Raw genomic sequence first — 23,746 nt, 5'->3', positions numbered from 1 at the left:
GTGAGGGGAATACTGTCGACTCATGGTAAAATCAAGACTGTATGGGCTCTCAGTGTGGTAACCAAGGGGACTGTCTGTCATCAAAGGATGAGGGATTTGATCTGTTTCACCTCTCTCACACAAACTCTCTCTCTACCTCTCTCTCTCTCTCTCTCTCTTTACCTCTCTCTCTCTACCTCTCTCTCTACCTCTCTCTCTCTACCTCTGTCACAGAAACAGACACACCTCCCACACACAGCTCTCTGTCCTCTGTGTAATGTACAACTCTCTGTCCTCTGTGTAATGTACAACTCTCTGTCCTCTGTGTAATGTACAACTCTCTGTCCTCTGTGTAATGTACAGCTTTCACACTCACTCTCTTTTCGCTTCCTTTTCTCATTCCATCTCCCGTTCCTATTCCCATGTTCCCATGTTCCCATTCCCATGTTCTCTCTTTCTATTAGTCTCTCTTGTTCTCCCTCTCTCACCATCCTTCTGTTTCACAAGCAGTCAAAACATCTACTCCTACAACTCTACAACCAGCCAGTTGAGTAGATGATCGATCATGCTTATTGATCCTGATAACGGATCCTTATTTCTCTCTCTCAGGTGGAGACTGTGTTTGGCTCTCCCAACGTGACGGTGGGCTACCACGTAATTGGAGCAGACATGGTGTACCCGCCCTCTGTGGTGGTCGAGGCGCTTCACTCCTACGGCCGGGATAGGCTGATGGGTGACGTGCGACAGTTTGTCCCCATGGTAACGGCGCTGCCCAACACAGCCGCACCATGGAAACCCAGCCCAGCTATCAGCCTCCAGCTCAAAACAGGTCTGATGGTTTAGACTGGAGGAATATGTTTAAGATCATGTTGTTTTTCTTTCACTTATACTTATTAGTCTGCTCTGTGTTCATATACAAGACACGTTATTAAGGAGGCTGCAGGACATTAGTCTGCTCTGTGTTCATATACAAGACACGTTATTAAGGAGGCTGCAGGACATTAGTCTTCTCTGTGTTCATATACAAGACACGTTATTAAGGAGGCTGCAGGACATTAGTCTGCTCTGTGTTCATATACAAGACACGTTATTAAGGAGGCTGCAGGACATTAGTCTGCTCTGTGTTCATATACAAGACATGTTATTAAGGAGGCTGCAGGACATTAGTCTGCTCTGTGTTCATATACAAGACACGTTATTAAGGAGGCTGCAGGACATTAGTCTGCTCTGTGTTCATATACAAGACATGTTATTAAGGAGGCTGCAGGACATTAGTCTGCTCTGTGTTCATATACAAGACACGTTATTAAGGAGGCTGCAGGACATTAGTCTGCACTGTGTTCATATACAAGACACGTTATTAAGGAGGCTGCAGGACATTAGTCTGCTCTGTGTTCATATACAAGACATGTTATTAAGGAGGCTGCAGGACATTAGTCTGCTCTGTGTTCATATACAAGACATGTTATTAAGGAGGCTGCAGAACATTAGTCTGCTCTGTGTTCATATACAAGACACGTTATTAAGGAGACTGCAGGACATTAGTCTGCTCTGTGTTCATATACAAGACATGTTATTAAGGAGGCTGCAGGACATTAGTCTGCTCTGTGTTCATATACAAGACACATTATTAAGGAGGCTGCAGGACATTAGTCTGCACTGTGTCCATATACAAGACATGTTATTAAGGAGGCTGCAGGACATTAGTCTGCACTGTGTTCATATACAAGACACATTATTAAGGAGGCTGCAGGACATTAGTCTGCTCTGTGTTCATATACAAGACACATTATTAAGGAGGCTGCAGGACATTAGTCTGCTCTGTGTTCATATACAAGACATGTTATTAAGGAGGCTGCAGGACATTAGTCTGCTCTGTGTTCATATACAAGACATGTTATTAAGGAGGCTGCAGGACATTAGTCTGCTCTGTGTTCATATACAAGACACATTATTAAGGAGGCTGCAGGACATTAGTCTGCTCTGTGTTCATATACAAGACATGTTATTAAGGAGGCCGCAGGACATTAGTCTGCTCTGTGTTCATATACAAGACACGTTATTAAGGAGGCTGCAGGACATTAGTCTGCACTGTGTTCATATACAAGACATGTTATTAAGGAGGCTGCAGGACATTAGTCTGCACTGTGTCCATATACAAGACACATTATTAAGGAGGCTGCAGGACATTAGTCTGCTCTGTGTTCATATACAAGACATGTTATTAAGGAGGCTGCAGGACATTAGTCTGCACTGTGTTCATATACAAGACACATTATTAAGGAGGCTGCAGGACATTAGTCTGCTCTGTGTTCATATACAAGACACGTTATTAAGGAGGCTGCAGGACATTAGTCTGCTCTGTGTTCATATACAAGACATGTTGTTAAGGAGGCCGCAGGACATTAGTCTGCTCTGTGTTCATATACAAGACATGTTATTAAGGAGGCTGCAGGACATTAGTCTGCTCTGTGTTCATATACAAGACATGTTATTAAGGAGGCTGCAGGACATTAGTCTGCTCTGTGTTCATATACAAGACATGTTATTAAGGAGGCTGCAGGACATTAGTCTGCTCTGTGTTCATATACAAGACACATTATTAAGGAGGCTGCAGGACATTAGTCTGCACTGTGTCCATATACAAGACATGTTATTAAGGAGGCTGCAGGACATTAGTCTGCTCTGTGTTCATATACAAGACACGTTATTAAGGAGGCTGCAGGACATTAGTCTGCTCTGTGTTCATATACAAGACATGTTATTAAGGAGACTGCAGGACATTAGTCTGCACTGTGTTCATATACAAGACATGTTATTAAGGAGGCCGCAGGACATTAGTCTGCTCTGTGTTCATATACAAGACACGTTATTAAGGAGGCTGCAGGACATTAGTCTGCTCTGTGTTCATATACAAGACATGTTATTAAGGAGGCTGCAGGACATTAGTCTGCACTGTGTTCATATACAAGACATGTTATTAAGGAGGCTGCAGGACATTAGTCTGCACTGTGTCCATATACAAGACATGTTATTAAGGAGGCTGCAGGACATTAGTCTGCTCTGTGTTCATATACAAGACACGTTATTAAGGAGGCTGCAGGACATTAGTCTGCTCTGTGTTCATATACAAGACATGTTATTAAGGAGGCCGCAGAACATTAGTCTGCACTGTGTTCATATACAAGACATGTTATTAAGGAGGCTGCAGGACATTAGTCTGCACTGTGTTCATATACAAGACATGTTATTAAGGAGGCTGCAGGACATTAGTCTGCACTGTGTCCATATACAAGCTCATATATATGGGGTTGAGTATTGAACTACAGTTACTCTGCCCTAATGTTCTCCATGTTCTATGATCTCAATGGGTGTTCTCTATGTGTTCCAGTTCTGCGCTTCATAGGTCCAGGAGATGACCCGCGTTCCTGTCGGTTCTCGCAGATGATGGAACAGAGGCTGGAGAACGTGTTCTCTGAGGCCCAGGCCAAGGTCCTGGACGTCCACACCAGACTCTCTGTCCAGGTACAGATATTATAGTACCATGGCCTCCTCCTCACTCACTAACCCTGTGACCTGTGGAGGTGGGGACTTCATGTGTACGTGGTCCTCTGTAGCTCAGTTGGTAGAGCATGGTGCTTGCAACTCCAGGATAGTGGGTTTGATTCCTGGTACCTGCTGTATGCCAAATGTATGCACACATGTCTGTAAATGGCTTCTATTTGGTATGAGTAGGAAATATGTGAAGACAGTATGTTGTCTTTCTGCTCTTCATGATGTCCTTGTTACTGGTCCCAGCAGGGCATTAATAAAGTTATATGGGTTTGTATTGTATACACATTTCCTAATACATAGCCTAAATCTCTAGGTACTCTTATCAAAGCTTCCCACCACAGATCAATTATTTCTTGTTTGTATCAGGATAAGGTAAGACCCAGATGCATACCGTGTTGAAGTGACAATGTTTATTCAGCAACAGGGGCAAAGGTACAGGACGGCAGGCAGGCTCAGGGTCAGGCAGAGGTCGGTAATCCAGAGACGGGGAAAAGGTACAGGACGGCAGGCAGGCTCAGGGTCAGGCAGAGGTCGGTAATCCAGAGACGGGGCAAAGGTACAGGACGGCAGGCAGGCTCAGGGTCAGGCAGAGGTCGGTAATCCAGAGACGGGGCAAAGGTACAGGACGGCAGGCAGGCTCAGGGTCAGGCAGAGGTCGGTAATCCAGAGACGGGGAAAAGGTACAGGACGGCAGGCAGGCTCAGGGTCAGGCAGAGGTCGGTAATCCAGAGACGGGGAAAAGGTACAGGACGGCAGGCAGGCTCAGGGTCAGGCAGAGGTCGGTAATCCAGAGACGGGGAAAAGGTACAGGACGGCAGGCAGGCTCAGGGTCAGGCAGAGGTCGGTAATCCAGAGACGGGGAAAAGGTACAGGACGGCAGGCAGGCTCAGGGTCAGGCAGAGGTCGGTAATCCAGAGACGGGGAAAAGGTACAGGACGGCAGGCAGGCTCAGGGTCAGGCAGAGGTCGGTAATCCAGAGACGGGGAAAAGGTACAGGACGGCAGGCAGGCTCAGGGTCAGGCAGAGGTCGGTAATCCAGAGACGGGGCAAAGGTACAGGACGGCAGGCAGGCAGAGTGGTCAGGAGGGTAGAGGGGGTGGAGACAAGCACAAGGACAGGTGAAACAGATCAGGGCGTGACAGTTTGGACATCGGGATTTTAGTCATTTTACTTGAACGAACAGTTGATATTTATACCAGACTTGTGTTGATGCTGTGTTGTGGCTTATTTTACATGTTATGACATTAAACTTCAGTACAAACAAATCCAAAGAGTCTAAATATGGGTCATCTGATTGGTCATTTTGATGATGTGTGGCACAGGTTATATGGATAAAATCTCAAAGCATTTTGCACCTACCATTTTCACAGGCACAGCTCTGCAGTTGAAGAGGTTTGGCACTAGCAAAGCAAAATGCAAGCTGGTTATAATTGGAGCATAATTATCATTCCTAAGTGCATTGTTCGTGTGCCATTGTAAATAGAAGCTGTTCTCTGATCTGAACTGATGTGTTTAGGGAGACAGTGTTTGTGTAGTTTTAATGAGCTTCCTAGCTGCTGTGTTAACATGTCCACTATATTATGTATGTATGTCAAGGTTTAGTTTTTAGTTTTTGTGTAGTTGACGTTATAAACACTTTCACAGTGGCGAATGGCTTGCCAGCCGTTTTAATATCTTTATGGATTTAAGCATATTTTTGTTATGCTAATTATGTCAATAGATTTTATACCTCTGTAACTTATTACACATTAAAGTAGATTGATCTAAATTAAAACTATGTTGTGCAACTTTGTCTCTATGCCCCCCTTCCCCCTCCCCCTCTCTCTCCTCTTTCTCTCCTCTCTCTCTCTCTTTCTCTTTCTCTCTCCCTCTCTCCATTTCCCTGTCCTCTAGATGCTGAGTGTGTCTCAGTCAGTGGGTTCTCCTGCTGTGTCTCTGGTCTACATGGTGAGGAACGGGACCGCCCCTCTCAACGGCACCGCCGCCTCTAACCTCCTGGGTCAGCTGACTGCCGAGATGGTCGGCTACTTCCTGTTCTACCCACCGCTGGTCATTGCTGAACGTAAGTGCCCTAGTGCCTCCTCGATGCCCTCCTAACACATCCTCATGATCCACATCAAGTGTCCCCAGAAACAGATCTAGAATCAGGTTACCCCCCCCAATCCTAACCTTTACCTTTATTGGGGTTCAAATACAAAACTGACCTGAGATCAGAGTCTACGTGCCAACTTCATACTACTCCCTAGACACCCCTGTGGGTTTCATATAGCCTGCATGACACACTTCTGTCTGGGTATTTATAGCAGTGAGTAGCATGGGTCTCTTCAGAAGAAGGACTGAGGTACTGGAAGGACTTGTATAGAATAATGTGGACGAGTGACGTTCCCCAGCCCTTTGAGTAATTGGATGTTTGTGACTGTTGCTCGGCCATGTTCATGACTGTTGCCCTCTACAACGATGCATTTTTTTAATGATTGAGTCACTGTACTGTAAGCTCTGGATGCTAAGGTACAGCTAACCCCCTGCCTCCTCCTCCTCCTCCTCTGTAAGCTCTGGAAGCTAAGGTACAGCTAACCCCCTGCCTCCTCCTCCTCCTCTGTAAGCTCTGGATGCTAAGGTACAGCTAACCCCCTGCCTCCTCCTCCTCTGTAAGGACAGGATGCTAAGGTACAGCTAACCTCCTGCCTCCTCCTCCTCCTCCTCTGTAAGCTCTGGATGCTAAGGTACAGCTAACCTCCTGCCTCCTCCTCCTCCTCTGTAAGGACAGGATGCTAAGGTACAGCTAACCCCCTGCCTCCTCCTCCTCCGTAAGGACAGGATGCTAAGGTACAGCTAACCTCCTGCCTCCTCCTCCTCCTCCTCCTCCTCCTCCTCTGTAAGGACAGGATGCTAAGGTACAGCTAACCTCCTGCCTCCTCCTCCTCCTCCTCTGTAAGGACAGGATGCTAAGGTACAACTAACCCCCTGCCTCCTCCTCCTCCTCCTCCTCTGTAAGGACAGGATGCTAAGGTACAGCTAACCCCCTGCCTCCTCCTCCTCTGTAAGGACAGGATGCTAAGGTACAGCTAATCCCCTGCCTCCTCCTCCTCCTCTGTAAGGACAGGGTGCTAAGGTACAGCTAACCCCCTGCCTCCTCCTCCTCTGTAAGGACAGGATGCTAAGGTACAGCTAACCCCCTGCCTCCTCCTCCTCCTCCTCTGTAAGGACAGGATGCTAAGGTACAGCTAACCCCCTGCCTCCTCCTCCTCTGTATTGACAGGATGCTAAGGTACAGCTAACCCCCTGCCTCCTCCTCCTCCTCCTCTGTAAGGACAGGATGCTAAGGTACAGCTAACCCCCTGCCTCCTCCTCCTCCTCCTCCTCCTCCTCCTCTGTAAGGACAGGATGCTAAGGTACAGCTAACCTCCTGCCTCCTCCTCCTCCTCCTCTGTAAGGACAGGATGCTAAGGTACAGCTAACCCCCTGCCTCCTCCTCCTCTGTAAGGACATGATGCTAAGGTACAGCTAATCTCCTGCCTCCTCCTCCTCCTCCTCTGTAAGGACAGGATGCCAAGGTACAGCTAACCTCCTGCCTCCTCCTCCTCCTCTTCTGTAAGGACAGGATGCTAAGGTACAGCTAATCCCCTGCCTCCTCCTCCTCCTCCTCTGTAAGGACAGGATGCTAAGGTACAGCTAATCCCCTGCCTCCTCCTCCTCCTCCTCCTCTGTAAGGACAGGATGCTAAGGTACAGCTAACCTCCTGCCTCCTCCTCCTCCTCCTCCTCTGTAAGGACAGGATGCTAAGGTACAGCTAATCCCCTGCCTCCTCCTCCTCCTCTGTAAGGACAGGATGCTAAGGTACAGCTAACCCCCTGCCTCCTCCTCCTCCTCTGTAAGGACAGGATGCTAAGGTACAGCTAACCCCCTGCCTCCTCCTCCTCCTCCTCTGTAAGGACAGGATGCTAAGGTACAGCTAACCTCCTGCCTCCTCCTCCTCCTCCTCTGTAAGGACAGGATGCTAAGGTACAGCTAACCCCCTGCCTCCTCCTCCTCCTCCTCTGTAAGGACAGGATGCTAAGGTACAACTAACCCCCTGCCTCCTCCTCCTCCTCTGTAAGGACAGGACGCTAAGGTACAGCTAACCCCCTGCCTCCTCCTCCTCCTCCTCTGTAAGGACAGGATGCTAAGGTACAGCTAACCTCCTGCCTCCTCCTCATCCTCCTCTGTACGCTCTGGATGCTAAGGTACAGCTAACCCCCTGCCTCCTCCTCCTCCTCCTCTGTAAGGACAGGATGCTAAGGTACAGCTAACCCCCTGCCTCCTCCTCCTCCTCTGTAAGGACAGGATGCTAAGGTACAGCTAACCCCCTGCCTCCTCCTCCTCTTCTGTAAGGACAGGATGCTAAGGTACAGCTAACCCCCTGCCTCCTCCTCCTCCTCCTCCTCTGTAAGGACAGGATGCTAAGGTACAGCTAACCCCCCTGCCTCCTCCTCCTCCTCCTCTGTAAGGACAGGATGCTAAGGTACAGCTAACCCCCTGCCTCCTCCTCCTCCTCCTCCTCTGTAAGGACAGGATGCTAAGGTACAGCTAACCCCCTGCCTCCTCCTCCTCCTCCTCCTCCTCCTCTGTAAGGACAGGATGCTAAGGTACAGCTAATCCCCTGCCTCCTCCTCCTCCTCCTCCTCTGTAAGGACAGGATGCTAAGGTACAGCTAACCTCCTGCCTCCTCCTCCTCCTCCTCCTCCTCCTCCTCTGTAAGGACAGGATGCTAAGGTACAACTAACGCCCTGCCTCCTCCTCCTCCTTCTCCTCTGTAAGGACAGGATGCTAAGGTACAGCTAACCCCCTGCCTCCTCCTCCTCTGTAAGGACAGGTCACATCTAACTAGGCTGCTCCAGTGTTCCCTCCCTATAGCAGCTGTGTATGTTAAAGGACGAATGAGCAGTCACAGGGAAACAACGGTCCTCGTACACTCTTCTAGTCTACCGTCTGCCTGCTCCCTCCATTTGAACTGGGAGAACGAACAAACTAATGCACTCCGATCAGCACAGAGAGAAATGCCATTCTGAGACGGTGGTCCAAAACATTCCCTGCATCACAGACAGTTTTCCAAACATCTGGGAGGAGCAGCACATACCTCTCCCCCGAAACTCACACCTGGGTCACCCCTCACCCTTGATCCATGACTACCCAGGATGCACCTGGGGTGACCCATGTGACCCTGTTTACGAGAGGGTTGCACCACGGGGCTGTGCTCTGACATACAGTACATCTGCTAACATCATTACTTTATCATTAAGGGGTGGGCAGATGGCTGCTTGGTTTACATTGGACAGCATGGGCCAGATAAGAAGCATGAATGTTAATGAGTGTTGCGGTGACCCTCCGCTTTGTGCTGTGAATAAATCAAGTGATGAGCATAATATCCCATGGGGGAGAGAGAGAGAGAGAGAGAGGAGGGGGAGAGAGAGGGGGAGAGAGAGAGAGGGAGAGAGGGGGGGGGGGGAGAGAGAGAGAGAGAGAGAGAGAGAGGGGGGGAGAGAGAGAGAGAGAGAGAGAGAGAGAGAGAGGGGAGAGAGAGAGAGTCGAGGAGAGGGGGGGAGACAGTGTAGAATAGTGAGTAAAATAGAACAAGAGGAAGAAGAGGGGAGCGAGAAGCAATGAGTGGAAGATGGGAAGCAGATTCAGCAGAGGGAAAAGAGGGAGATGAGAGATAGTTTGCCCTGTTGGTTTAGATTCAGCAGAGGGGAAAGAGAGAGATGAGAGATAGTTTGCCCTGTTGGTTTAGATTCAGCAGAGGGAAAGAGAGAGATGAGAGATAGTTTACCCTGTTGGTTTAGATTCAGCAGAGGGAAAGAGGGAGATGAGAGATAGTTTGCCCTGTTGGTTTAGATTCAGCAGAGGGAAAGAGAGAGATGAGAGATAGTTTACCCTGTTGGTTTAGATTCAGCAGAGGGAAAGAGAGAGATGAGAGATAGTTTGCCCTGTTGGTTTAGATTCAGCAGAGGGAAAGAGGGAGATGAGAGATAGTTTACCCTGTTGGTTTAGATTCAGCAGAGGGAAAGAGGGAGATGAGAGATAGTTTGCCCTGTTGGTTTAGATTCAGCAGAGGGAAAGAGAGAGATGAGAGATAGTTTGCCCTGTTGGTTTAGATTCAGCAGAGGGAAAGAGAGAGATGAGAGATAGTTTGCCCTGTTGGTTTAGATTCAGCAGAGGGAAAGAGAGAGATGAGAGATAGTTTGCCCTGTTGGTTTAGATTCAGCAGGGGGAAAGAGGGAGATGAGAGATAGTTTGCCCTGTTGGTTTAGATTCAGCAGAGGGAAAGAGAGAGATGAGAGATAGTTTGCCCTGTTGGTTTAGATTCAGCAGAGGGAAAAGAGAGAGATGAGAGATAGTATGCCCTGTTGGTTTAGATTCAGCAGAGGGAAAGAGAGAGATGAGAGATAGTTTACCCTGTTGGTTTAGATTCAGCAGGGGGAAAGAGGGAGATGAGAGATAGTTTGCCCTGTTGGTTTAGATTCAGCAGAGGGAAAGAGAGAGATGAGAGATAGTTTGCCCTGTTGGTTTTGTACCTCTGCCATTTGTAATATTACAGTATTAGAGTTTTATAGGGAGGTGAGGGAGGTCTCTGCCATATGTTGGCAGCGGCTGGCTCCACTCTTCAAAGGCAATTACCACAGTAAATAATTAACACTGGGGGGTTTATCAGTGTGCACAGTAGAACACCTCACGCCCTGTTCAGACAGAGACGGCCCTAAATCTCACTCTCCACTTCCAACGCTACTGTCAGGGGATTTTTCAGACTGTTCATACATAGTTAGTTAGTTAGTTAGTTAGTTAGTTAGTTAGTTAGTTAGTTAGTTAGTTAGTTAGTTAGTTAGTTAGTTAGTTAGTTAGTTATCAAATGTGGTGATGAGTTTTTAAGCTTGTCTTCTGTGTTTTCTTCCTTTCAGTGGCGTGTGTGTGTGTGTGTGTGTCTGTGTGTGTCTGTTTCTACATTTAAGAAGCCTAACTCTGTGCCAAGGTTTTAGTAAGGCTGTGACAGTTGATAATGTATCTAAAACCAGAATGTGGATGACGGAAAACCAAACATCTCATCAAGTAAAGAATCATCACAGCACACATTAGTTTGTTCAATATTTGATGAGTGTTTGACTCCTAAACTACTGTTTAGAGTACATGTTGTTTTCCTATATTCAACAAGGGAATCACACACAACCTGCTCCTTTAAATCCATCCAACAAATACCTTTTACAATGCTGTTTTTCATCCCTAGGCCTAGCCCCTCTAACTTCAGCAGGGGAGCTCTGAGGTTTATGTGAAACATCATCACAGATTAAGCAGCATGATTGTGCGTGGCTGAGACTACAGTATTGGACAGTGTTAAAGAGATTGTGCTGACAGCCCTGCAGTCGTAACGGGTAACATGCCAGAGCATCCATTGTTCCCCTACTCACTCATACAGTGGCAGAGGGTGATGTGACAGGCTTGCAAATCTTTAGAAATGAATAAAAGAACGCCCCAGACAGATGTGTAGAGGATGTTTGGGGACATGCTGACAATGGAGAGAAGGAGGGGGGGAGGGACTAGTGCCAGCCTCGCAGCCGGACGGCCATCTTAGGGCTGTTATCACTGCCAGTTTGTTTGTGACACCTGAACCAGATGTCTCTGTCATTCTATAGAACTCTACCCCTGTCTCTCTTTCTGTACCGTGTCTGATTTCATAGGCCAGTGAAACAGCATGCCCCCAAACCACTGTGCCTGCCCCAGTACTTAATCAGGCAGGAAATATGTAACCGAGCTAAAGCCTGGGAAACTCAACAGACAACCAGAAGAGAGGCTGAGCCCATGCAGATATAAGCTCTCACAGTGAGACACTCAGCCAGAGCTCTCAGTATAAGAAACTCTATGACACACAGGCATAATGCAGGTTTAAGTTGTGCCACTGCAAACTCTCAGTACCACTGCAGTGATGTTTTCACAAGGAGAAATCGCACCACTCAAAGCACCAATGTAGTTCTGACCTGAGTCAAATTCATAAAGAACTTCACAGAAATTATATTGACTCACATAAAGAAGAAATGTCCGACTGGTCATGCTGTTCCTCTGTTCTTTTCCAGCGTTGGAATACCACAACCTCAATACCTCCATCGCTACCAGAGACTTCTGGGTAATCACAGGTAATTGTCTTATTGTTTCTCTCCTTATTGGCTTATTGAAGAGAAGCTCTCTAGTTGTGCTCCTGATACGTGTTCTGTCTATGCAGTCTTTTGTGCTTCACCCCTTACAGTCGTGGAAATGGGCCTGTATGGATTGGGCCAAATTGAAAAAGCATACGCATGACCATGGTACAGTCTTAGAAAAAGGGTTTCAAAAGGGTTCTTCAGCTGTCCTCATAGGATAACCCTTTTTGGTTCCATGTAGAACTCTCTGTGGAAAGGGTCCTACATGGAACCCAAAAGGGTTCTACATGGAACCAAAAGGGGTTCTTCAAAGGGCTCTCCTATGGGGACAGCTGAAGAACCCTTTTGGGTTCTAGATAGCACCTTTTTTCCTAAGAGTGTAGCAATTGAAAGAGCAATTGAATTGCATGTGAATTTTACATTTACTGTACTTTTCACAGCATTTGTCAGTAACACCATCCGGAAATATTCTGGATACAATCAGTAACATAATGAGAATATTCATTGAAATGTTGGAGTAGGTGCAAGATAAGAAAAACAAGGATTTACAAGGAATTGAGTGAGAGGTCTGACTGGTGTCTCTAAGAGGCCTCACACCTCTCCAAACTGTGGGTTTGAGTGAGAGGTCTGACTGGTGTCTAAGAGGCCTCACACCTCTCCAAACTGTGGGTTTGAGTGAGAGGTCTGACTGGTGTCTAAGAGATCACACACCTCTACAAACTGTGAGTTTGAGTGAGAGGTCTGACTGGTGTCTAAGAGGCCTCACAACTCTCCAAACTGTGGGTTTGAGTGAGAGGTCTGACTGGTGTCTCTAAGAGATCACACACCTCTCCAAACTGTGGGTTTGAGTGAGAGGTCTGACTGGTGTCTAAGAGATCACACATCTCTCCAAACTGTGGGTTTGAGTGAGAGGTCTGACTGGTGTCTAAGAGATCACACACCTCTACAAACTGTGGGTTTGAGTGAGAGGTCTGACTGGTGTCTAAGAGATCACACACCTCTCCAAACTGTGGGTTTGAGTGAGAGGTCTGACTGGTGTCTAAGAGATCACACACCTCTCCAAACTGTGGGTTTGAGTGAGAGGTCTGACTGGTGTCTAAGAGATCACACACCTCTCCAAACTGTGGGTTTGAGTGAGAGGTCTGACTGGTGTCTCCATGTGGCCTCACACCTCTCCAAACTGTGGGTTTGAGTGAGAGGTCTGACTAGTGTCTAAGAGATCACACACCTCTACAAACTGTGGGTTTGAGTGAGAGGTCTGACTGGTGTCTAAGAGATCACACACCTCTACAAACTGTGGGTTTGAGTGAGAGGTCTGACTGGTGTCTAAGAGATCACACACCTCTACAAACTGTGGGTTTGAGTGAGAGGTCTGACTGGTGTCTAAGAGATCACACACCTCTCCAAACTGTGGGTTTGAGTGAGAGGTCTGACTGGTGTCTAAGAGGCCTCACACCTCTCCAAACTGTGGGTTTGAGTGAGAGGTCTGACTGGTGTCTCTAAGAGATCACACACCTCTCCAAACTGTGGGTTTGAGTGAGAGGTCTGACTGGTGTCTAAGAGGCCACACACCTCTCCAAACTGTGGGTTTGAGTGAGAGGTCTGACTGGTGTCTAAGAGGCCACACACCTCTCCAAACTGTGGGTTTGAGTGAGAGGTCTGACTGGTGTCTCTAAGAGATCACACACCTCTCCAAACTGTGGGTTTGAGTGAGAGGTCTGACTGGTGTCTAAGAGATCACACACCTCTCCAAACTGTGGGTTTGAGTGAGAGGTCTGACTGGTGTCTCTAAGAGATCACACACCTCTCCAAACTGTGGGTTTGAGTGAGAGGTCTGACTGGTGTCTCTAAGAGATCACACACCTCTCCAAACTGTGGGTTTGAGTGAGAGGTCTGACTGGTGTCTAAGAGATCACACACCTCTCCAAACTGTGGGTTTGAGTGAGAGGTCTGACTGGTGTTTCCATGAGGCCACACACCTCTCCAAACTGTGGGTTTGAGTGAGAGGTCTGACTGGTGTCTCTAAGAGGCCTCACACCTCTCCAAACTGTGGGTTTGAGTGAGAGGTCTGACTGGTGTCTAAGAGGCCACACACCTCTCCAAACTGTGGGTTTGAGTGAGAGGTCTGACTGGTGTCTAAGAGGCCACACACCTCTCCAAACTGTGGGTTTGAGTGAGAGGTCTGACTGGTGTCTCTAAGAGGCCTCACACCTCTCCAAACTGTGGGTTTGAGTGAGAGGTCTGACTGGTGTCTCTAAGAGGCCTCACACCTCTCCAAACTGTGGGTTTGAGTGAGAGGTCTGACTGGTGTCTAAGAGATCACACACCTCTCCAAACTGTGGGTTTGAGTGAGAGGTCTGACTGGTGTCTAAGAGATCACACACCTCTCCAAACTGTGGGTTTGAGTGAGAGGTCTGACTGGTGTCTAAGAGATCACACACCTCTCCAAACTGTGGGTTTGAGTGAGAGGTCTGACTGGTGTTTCCATGAGGCCACACACCTCTCCAAACTGTGGGTTTGAGTGAGAGGTCTGACTGGTGTCTAAGAGATCACACACCTCTCCAAACTGTGGGTTTGAGTGAGAGGTCTGACTGGTGTTTCCATGAGGCCTCACTCCTCTCCAAACTGTGGGTTTGAGTGAGAGGTCTGACTGGTGTCTCTAAGAGGCCTCACACCTCTCCAAACTGTGGGTTTGAGTGAGAGGTCTGACTGGTGTCTAAGAGATCACACACCTCTCAAAACTGTGGGTTTGAGTGAGAGGTCTGACTGGTGTTTCCATGAGGCCACACACCTCTCCAAACTGTGGGTTTGAGTGAGAGGTCTGACTGGTGTCTAAGAGATCACACACCTCTACAAACTGTGGGTTTGAGTGAGAGGTCTGACTGGTGTCTAAGAGATCACACACCTCTCCAAACTGTGGGTTTGAGTGAGAGGTCTGACTGGTGTCTAAGAGATCACACACCTCTCCAAACTGTGGGTTTGAGTGAGAGGTCTGACTGGTGTCTAAGAGATCACACACCTCTCCAAACTGTGGGTTTGAGTGAGAGGTCTGACTGGTGTCTAAGAGATCACACACCTCTCAAAACTGTGGGTTTGAGTGAGAGGTCTGACTGGTGTTTCCATGAGGCCACACACCTCTCCAAACGGTGGGTTTGAGTGAGAGGTCTGACTGGTGTCTAAGAGATCACACACCTCTCCAAACTGTGGGTTTGAGTGAGAGGTCTGACTGGTGTCTAAGAGGCCACACACCTCTCCAAACTGTGGGTTTGAGTGAGAGGTCTGACTGGTGTCTAAGAGATCACAGACCTCTCCAAACTGTGGGTTTGAGTGAGAGGTCTGACTGGTGTCTAAGAGGCCACACACCTCTCCAAACTGTGGGTTTGAGTGAGAGGTCTGACTGGTGTTTCCATGAGGCCACACACCTCTCCAAACTGTGGGTTTGAGTGAGAGGTCTGACTGGTGTCTCTAAGAGGCCTCACACCTCTCCAAACTGTGGGTTTGAGTGAGAGGTCTGACTGGTGTCTAAGAGATCACACACCTCTCCAAACTGTGGGTTTGAGTGAGAGGTCTGACTGGTGTCTCCATGAGGCCACACACCTCTCCAAACTGTGGGTTTGAGTGAGAGGTCTGACTGGTGTTTCCATGAGGCCACACACCTCTCCAAACTGTGGGTTTGAGTGAGAGGTCTGACTGGTGTTTCCATGAGGCCACACACCTCTCCAAACTGTGGGTTTGAGTGAGAGGTCTGACTGGTGTCTAAGAGATCACACACCTCTCCAAACTGTGGGTTTGAGTGAGATTTCTGACTGGTGTCTAAGAGATCACACACCTCTACAAACTGTTTGTTTGAGTGAGAGGTCTGACTGGTGTCTAAGAGATCACACCTCTCTCCAAACTGTGGGTTTGAGTGAGAGGTCTGACAGGTGTTTCCATGAGGCCACACACCTCTCCAAACTGTGGGTTTGAGTGAGAGGTCTGACTGGTGTCTAAGAGATCACACACCTCTCCAAACTGTGGGTTTGAGTGAGATTTCTGACTGGTGTCTAAGAGATCACACCTCTCTCCAAACTGTGGGTTTGAGTGAGAGGTCTGACTGGTGTCTAAGAGGCCACACACCTCTCCAAACTGTGGGTTTGAGTGAGAGGTCTGACTGGTGTCTAAGAGATCACACACCTCTCCAAACTGTGGGTTTGAGTGAGAGGTCTGACTGGTGTCTCCATGAGGCCACACACCTCTCCAAACTGTGGGTTTGAGTGAGAGGTCTGACTGGTGTCTAAGAGATCACACACCTCTCCAAACTGTGGGTTTGAGTGAGAGGTCTGACTGGTGTCTAAGAGATCACACACCTCTCAAAACTGTGGGTTTGAGTGAGAGGTCTGACTGGTGTCTAAGAGATCACACACCTCTCCAAACTGTGGGTTTGAGTGAGAGGTCTGACTGGTGTCTAAGAGATCACACACCTCTCAAAACTGTGGGTTTGAGTGAGAGGTCTGACTGGTGTTTCCATGAGGCCACACACCTCTCCAAACGGTGGGTTTGAGTGAGAGGTCTGACTGGTGTCTAAGAGATCACACACCTCTCCAAACTGTGGGTTTGAGTGAGAGGTCTGACTGGTGTCTAAGAGGCCACACACCTCTCCAAACTGTGGGTTTGAGTGAGAGGTCTGACTGGTGTCTCTAAGAGATCACACACCTCTCCAAACTGTGGGTTTGAGTGAGAGGTCTGACTGGTGTCTAAGAGGCCACACACCTCTCCAAACTGTGGGTTTGAGTGAGAGGTCTGACTGGTGTCTCTAAGAGGCCACACACCTCTCCAAACTGTGGGTTTGAGTGAGAGGTCTGACTGGTGTCTCCATGTGGCCTCACACCTCTACAAACTGTGGGTTTGAGTGAGAGGTCTGACTGGTGTGTCTAAGAGGCCTCACACCTCTCCAAACTGTGGGTTTGAGTGAGAGGTCTGACTGGTGTCTAAGAGATCACACACCTCTCCAAACTGTGGGTTTGAGTGAGAGGTCTGACTGGTGTGTCTAAGAGGCCTCACACCTCTCCAAACTGTGGGTTTGAGTGAGAGGTCTGACTGGTGTCTAAGAGGCCACACACCTCTCCAAACTGTGGGTTTGAGTGAGAGGTCTGACTGGTGTCTAAGAGGCCACACACCTCTCCAAACTGTGGGTTTGAGTGAGAGGTCTGACAGGTGTTTCCATGAGGCCACACACCTCTCCAAACTGTGGGTTTGAGTGAGAGGTCTGACTGGTGTCTAAGAGGCCACACACCTCTCCAAACTGTGGGTTTGAGTGAGAGGTCTGACTGGTGTTTAAGAGATCACACACCTCTCCAAACTGTGGGTTTGAGTGAGAGGTCTGACTGGTGTCTCTAAGAGATCACACACCTCTCCAAACTGTGGGTTTGAGTGAGAGGTCTGACTGGTGTCTAAGAGGCCACACACCTCTCCAAACTGTGGGTTTGAGTGAGAGGTCTGACTGGTGTCTCCATGTGGCCTCACACCTCTACAAACTGTGGGTTTGAGTGAGAGGTCTGACTGGTGTGTCTAAGAGGCCTCACACCTCTCCAAACTGTGGGTTTGAGTGAGAGGTCTGACTAGTGTCTGAGAGATCACACACCTCTCCAAACTGTGGGTTTGAGTGAGAGGTCTGACTGGTGTTTCCATGAGGCCACACACCTCTCCAAACTGTGGGTTTGAGTGAGAGGTCTGACTGGTGTCTCTAAGAGGCCACACACCTCTACAAACTGTGGGTTTGAGTGAGAGGTCTGACTGGTGTCTAAGAGGCCACACACCTCTCCAAACTGTGGGTTTGAGTGAGAGGTCTGACTGGTGTCTCTAAGAGGCCTCACACCTCTCCAAACTGTGGGTTTGAGTGAGAGGTCTGACTGGTGTCTAAGAGATCACACACCTCTCCAAACTGTGGGTTTGAGTGAGAGGTCTGACTGGTGTCTAAGAGATCACACACCTCTCCAAACTGTGGGTTTGAGTGAGAGGTCTGACTGGTGTCTCTAAGAGATCACACACCTCTCCAAACTGTGGGTTTGAGTGAGAGGTCTGACTGGTGTCTAAGAGGCCACACACCTCTCCAAACTGTGGGTTTGAGTGAGAGGTCTGACTGGTGTCTCCATGTGGCCTCACACCTCTACAAACTGTGGGTTTGAGTGAGAGGTCTGACTGGTGTGTCTAAGAGGCCTCACACCTCTCCAAACTGTGGGTTTGAGTGAGAGGTCTGACTAGTGTCTGAGAGATCACACACCTCTCCAAACTGTGGGTTTGAGTGAGAGGTCTGACTGGTGTTTCCATGAGGCCACACACCTCTCCAAACTGTGGGTTTGAGTGAGAGGTCTGACTGGTGTCTCTAAGAGGCCACACACCTCTACAAACTGTGGGTTTGAGTGAGAGGTCTGACTGGTGTCTAAGAGGCCACACACCTCTCCAAACTGTGGGTTTGAGTGAGAGGTCTGACTGGTGTCTCTAAGAGGCCTCACACCTCTCCAAACTGTGGGTTTGAGTGAGAGGTCTGACTGGTGTCTAAGAGATCACACACCTCTCCAAACTGTGGGTTTGAGTGAGAGGTCTGACTGGTGTCTAAGAGATCACACACCTCTCCAAACTGTGGGTTTGAGTGAGAGGTCTGACTGGTGTCTAAGAGATCACACACCTCTCCAAACTGTGGGTTTGAGTGAGAGGTCTGACTGGTGTCTAAGAGATCACACACCTCTCAAAACTGTGGGTTTGAGTGAGAGGTCTGACTGTTGTCTAAGAGATCACACACCTCTCCAAACTGTGGGTTTGAGTGAGAGGTCTGACTGGTGTCTAAGAGATCACACACCTCTCCAAACTGTGGGTTTGAGTGAGAGGTCTGACTGGTGTTTCCATGAGGCCACACACCTCTCCAAACTGTGGGTTTGAGTGAGAGGTCTGACTGGTGTCTCTAAGAGGCCTCACACCTCTCCAAACTGTGGGTTTGAGTGAGAGGTCTGACTGGTGTCTCCAGGAGGCCTCACACCTCTCCAAACTGTGGGTTTGAGTGAGAGGTCTGACTGGTGTCTAAGAGATCACACACCTCTCCAAACTGTGGGTTTGAATGAGAGGTCTGACTGGTGTCTCTAAGAGATCACACACCTCTCCAAACTGTTGGTTTGAGTGAGAGGTCTGACTGGTGTCTAAGAGATCACACACCTCTCCAAACTGTGGGTTTGAGTGAGAGGTCTGACTGGTGTCTAAGAGATCACACACCTCTCCAAACTGTGGGTTTGAGTGAGAGGTCTGACTGGTGTCTAAGAGATCACACACCTCTCCAAACTGTGGGTTTGAGTGAGAGGTCTGACTGGTGTCTCCAGGAGGCCTCACACCTCTCCAAACTGTGGGTTTGAGTGAGAGGTCTGACTGGTGTCTAAGAGATCACACACCTCTCCAAACTGTGGGTTTGAGTGAGAGGTCTGACTGGTGTCTAAGAGATCACACACCTCTCCAAACTGTGGGTTTGAGTGAGAGGTCTGACTGGTGTCTAAGAGATCACACACCTCTCCAAACTGTGGGTTTGAGTGAGAGGTCTGACTGGTGTTTCCATGAGGCCTCACTCCTCTCCAAACTGTGGGTTTGAGTGAGAGGTCTGACTGGTGTCTACAGGAGGCCTCACACCTCTCCAAACTGTGGGTTTGAGTGAGAGGTCTGACTGGTGTCTACAGGAGGCCTCACACCTCTCCAAACTGTGGGTTTGAGTGAGAGGTCTGACTGGTGTCTCTAAGAGGCCACACACCTCTCCAAACTGTGGGTTTGAGTGAGAGGTCTGACTGGTGTCTCTAAGAGATCACAGACCTCTCCAAACTGTGGGTTTGAGTGAGAGGTCTGACTGGTGTCTAAGAGGTCACACACCTCTCCAAACTGTGTTTTTGAGTGCGAGGTCTGACTGGTGTTTCCATGAGGCCACACACCTCTCCAAACTGTGGGTTTGAGTGAGAGGTCTGACTGGTGTCTCTAAGAGGCCTCACACCTCTCCAAACTGTGGGTTTGAGTGAGAGGTCTGACTGGTGTCTAAGAGATCACACACCTCTACAAACTGTGGGTTTGAGTGAGAGGTCTGACTGGTGTCTAAGAGATCACACACCTCTCCAAACTGTGGGTTTGAGTGAGAGGTCTGACTGGTGTCTAAGAGATCACACACCTCTCCAAACTGTGGGTTTGAGTGAGAGGTCTGACTGGTGTCTCCATGAGGCCACACATCTCTCCAAACTGTGGGTTTGAGTGAGAGGTCTGACTGGTGTCTAAGAGATCACACACCTCTCCAAACTGTGGGTTTGAGTGAGAGGTCTGACTGGTGTTTCCATGAGGCCACACACCTCTCCAAACTGTGGGTTTGAGTGAGAGGTCTGACTGGTGTCTCTAAGAGGCCACACACCTCTCCAAACTGTGGGTTTGAGTGAGAGGTCTGACTGGTGTCTAAGAGATCACACACCTCTCCAAACTGTGGGTTTGAGTGAGATTTCTGACTGGTGTCTAAGAGATCACACACCTCTACAAACTGTGGGTTTGAGTGAGAGGTCTGACTGGTGTCTAAGAGATCACATCTCTCTCCAAACTGTGGGTTTGAGTGAGAGGTCCCGACAGGTGTTTCCATGAGGCCACACACCTCTCCAAACTGTGGGTTTGAGTGAGAGGTCTGACTGGTGTCTAAGAGATCACACACCTCTCCAAACTGTGGGTTTGAGTGAGATTTCTGACTGGTGTCTAAGAGATCACACCTCTCTCCAAACTGTGGGTTTGAGTGAGAGGTCTGACTGGTGTCTAAGAGGCCACACACCTCTCCAAACTGTGGGTTTGAGTGAGAGGTCTGACTGGTGTCTAAGAGATCACACACCTCTCCAAACTGTGGGTTTGAGTGAGAGGTCTGACTGGTGTCTCCATGAGGCCACACACCTCTCCAAACTGTGGGTTTGAGTGAGAGGTCTGACTGGTGTCTAAGAGATCACACACCTCTCCAAACTGTGGGTTTGAGTGAGAGGTCTGACTGGTGTCTAAGAGATCACACACCTCTCAAAACTGTGGGTTTGAGTGAGAGGTCTGACTGGTGTCTAAGAGATCACACACCTCTCCAAACTGTGGGTTTGAGTGAGAGGTCTGACTGGTGTCTAAGAGATCACACACCTCTCAAAACTGTGGGTTTGAGTGAGAGGTCTGACTGGTGTTTCCATGAGGCCACACACCTCTCCAAACGGTGGGTTTGAGTGAGAGGTCTGACTGGTGTCTAAGAGATCACACACCTCTCCAAACTGTGGGTTTGAGTGAGAGGTCTGACTGGTGTCTAAGAGATCACACACCTCTACAAACTGTGGGTTTGAGTGAGAGGTCTGACTGGTGTCTCTAAGAGATCACACACCTCTCCAAACTGTGGGTTTGAGTGAGAGGTCTGACTGGTGTCTAAGAGGCCACACACCTCTCCAAACTGTGGGTTTGAGTGAGAGGTCTGACTGGTGTCTCTAAGAGGCCACACACCTCTCCAAACTGTGGGTTTGAGTGAGAGGTCTGACTGGTGTCTCCATGTGGCCTCACACCTCTACAAACTGTGGGTTTGAGTGAGAGGTCTGACTGGTGTCTCTAAGAGGCCACACACCTCTACAAACTGTGGGTTTGAGTGAGAGGTCTGACTGGTGTCTAAGAGATCACACACCTCTCAAAACTGTGGGTTTGAGTGAGAGGTCTGACTGGTGTCTAAGAGATCACACACCTCTCCAAACTGTGGGTTTGAGTGAGAGGTCTGACTGGTGTCTAAGAGATCACACACCTCTCCAAACTGTGGGTTTGAGTGAGAGGTCTGACTGGTGTTTCCATGAGGCCACACACCTCTCCAAACTGTGGGTTTGAGTGAGAGGTCTGACTGGTGTCTCTAAGAGGCCTCACACCTCTCCAAACTGTGGGTTTGAGTGAGAGGTCTGACTGGTGTCTCCAGGAGGCCTCACACCTCTCCAAACTGTGGGTTTGAGTGAGAGGTCTGACTGGTGTCTAAGAGATCACACACCTCTCCAAACTGTGGGTTTGAGTGAGAGGTCTGACTGGTGTCTCTAAGAGATCACACACCTCTCCAAACTGTGGGTTTGAGTGAGATGTCTGACTGGTGTCTCTAAGAGATCACACACCTCTCCAAACTGTGGGTTTGAGTGAGAGGTCTGACTGGTGTCTAAGAGATCACACACCTCTCCAAACTGTGGGTTTGAGTGAGAGGTCTGACTGGTGTCTCCAGGAGGCCTCACACCTCTCCAAACTGTGGGTTTGAGTGAGAGGTCTGACTGGTGTCTAAGAGATCACACACCTCTCCAAACTGTGGGTTTGAATGAGAGGTCTGACTGGTGTCTCTAAGAGATCACACACCTCTCCAAACTGTTGGTTTGAGTGAGAGGTCTGACTGGTGTCTCTAAGAGATCACACACCTCTACAAACTGTGGGTTTGAGTGAGATGTCTGACTGGTGTCTCTAAGAGATCACACACCTCTCCAAACTGTGGGTTTGAGTGAGAGGTCTGACTGGTGTCTAAGAGATCACACACCTCTCCAAACTGTGGGTTTGAGTGAGAGGTCTGACTGGTGTCTAAGAGATCACACACCTCTCCAAACTGTGGGTTTGAGTGAGAGGTCTGACTGGTGTTTCCATGAGGCCTCACTCCTCTCCAAACTGTGGGTTTGAGTGAGAGGTCTGACTGGTGTCTACAGGAGGCCTCACACCTCTCCAAACTGTGGGTTTGAGTGAGAGGTCTGACTGGTGTCTACAGGAGGCCTCACACCTCTCCAAACTGTGGGTTTGAGTGAGAGGTCTGACTGGTGTCTCTTAGAGGCCACACACCTCTCCAAACTGTGGGTTTGAGTGAGAGGTCTGACTGGTGTCTCTAAGAGATCACAGACCTCTCCAAACTGTGGGTTTGAGTGAGAGGTCTGACTGGTGTCTAAGAGGCCACACACCTCTCCAAACTGTGGGTTTGAGTGAGAGGTCTGACTGGTGTCTCTAAGAGGCCTCACACCTCTCCAAACTGTGGGTTTGAGTGAGAGGTCTGACTGGTGTCTAAGAGATCACACACCTCTCCAAACTGTGGGTTTGAGTGAGAGGTCTGACTGGTGTCTCTAAGAGGCCTCACACCTCTCCAAACTGTGGGTTTGAGTGAGAGGTCTGACTGGTGTCTCCATGAGGCCACACACCTCTCCAAACTGTGGGTTTGAGTGAGAGGTCTGACTGGTGTTTCCATGAGGCCACACACCTCTCCAAACTGTGGGTTTGAGTGAGAGGTCTGACTGGTGTCTCTAAGAGGCCACACACCTCTCCAAACTGTGGGTTTGAGTGAGAGGTCTGACTGGTGTCTAAGAGATCACACACCTCTCCAAACTGTGGGTTTGAGTGAGATTTCTGACTGGTGTCTAAGAGATCACACACCTCTACAAACTGTGGGTTTGAGTGAGAGGTCTGACTGGTGTCTAAGAGATCACACCTCTCTCCAAACTGTGGGTTTGAGTGAGAGGTCTGACAGGTGTTTCCATGAGGCCACACACCTCTCCAAACTGTGGGTTTGAGTGAGAGGTCTGACTGGTGTCTAAGAGATCACACCTCTCTCCAAACTGTGGGTTTGAGTGAGAGGTCTGACTGGTGTCTAAGAGGCCACACACCTCTCCAAACTGTGGGTTTGAGTGAGAGGTCTGACTGGTGTCTAAGAGATCACACACCTCTCCAAACTGTGGGTTTGAGTGAGAGGTCTGACTGGTGTCTACAGGAGGCCTCACACCTCTCCAAACTGTGGGTTTGAGTGAGAGGTCTGACTGGTGTCTAAGAGATCACACACCTCTCCAAACTGTGGGTTTGAGTGAGAGGTCTGACTGGTGTCTAAGAGATCACACACCTCTCAAAACTGTGGGTTTGAGTGAGAGGTCTGACTGGTGTCTAAGAGATCACACACCTCTCCAAACTGTGGGTTTGAGTGAGAGGTCTGACTGGTGTCTAAGAGATCACACACCTCTCAAAACTGTGGGTTTGAGTGAGAGGTCTGACTGGTGTTTCCATGAGGCCAC

The 23,746-nt window shown here is 48.9% G+C and overlaps 1 protein-coding gene across 1 annotated transcript in view; it reads left to right on the top strand.

Annotated features, from left to right (window-relative positions):
• The window catches only part of LOC106572775 (UPF0606 protein KIAA1549L), a 140,331-nt gene that overhangs the window by 14,660 nt on the left and 101,925 nt on the right, over window positions 1-23,746 (top strand). Inside the window, exons 4-7 of the mRNA XM_045708310.1 lie at window positions 589-808; window positions 3,371-3,504; window positions 5,428-5,596; window positions 11,634-11,693. Coding sequence (XP_045564266.1) covers window positions 589-808; window positions 3,371-3,504; window positions 5,428-5,596; window positions 11,634-11,693 — 583 coding nt within the window. The remainder of the gene's footprint in view (window positions 1-588; window positions 809-3,370; window positions 3,505-5,427; window positions 5,597-11,633; window positions 11,694-23,746) is intronic.

This window comes from Salmo salar, chromosome ssa26, assembly GCF_905237065.1.
Source record: "Salmo salar chromosome ssa26, Ssal_v3.1, whole genome shotgun sequence".
NCBI lineage: Eukaryota > Metazoa > Chordata > Actinopteri > Salmoniformes > Salmonidae > Salmo > Salmo salar.
This window is presented reverse-complemented; position numbering and strand designations above follow the sequence as displayed.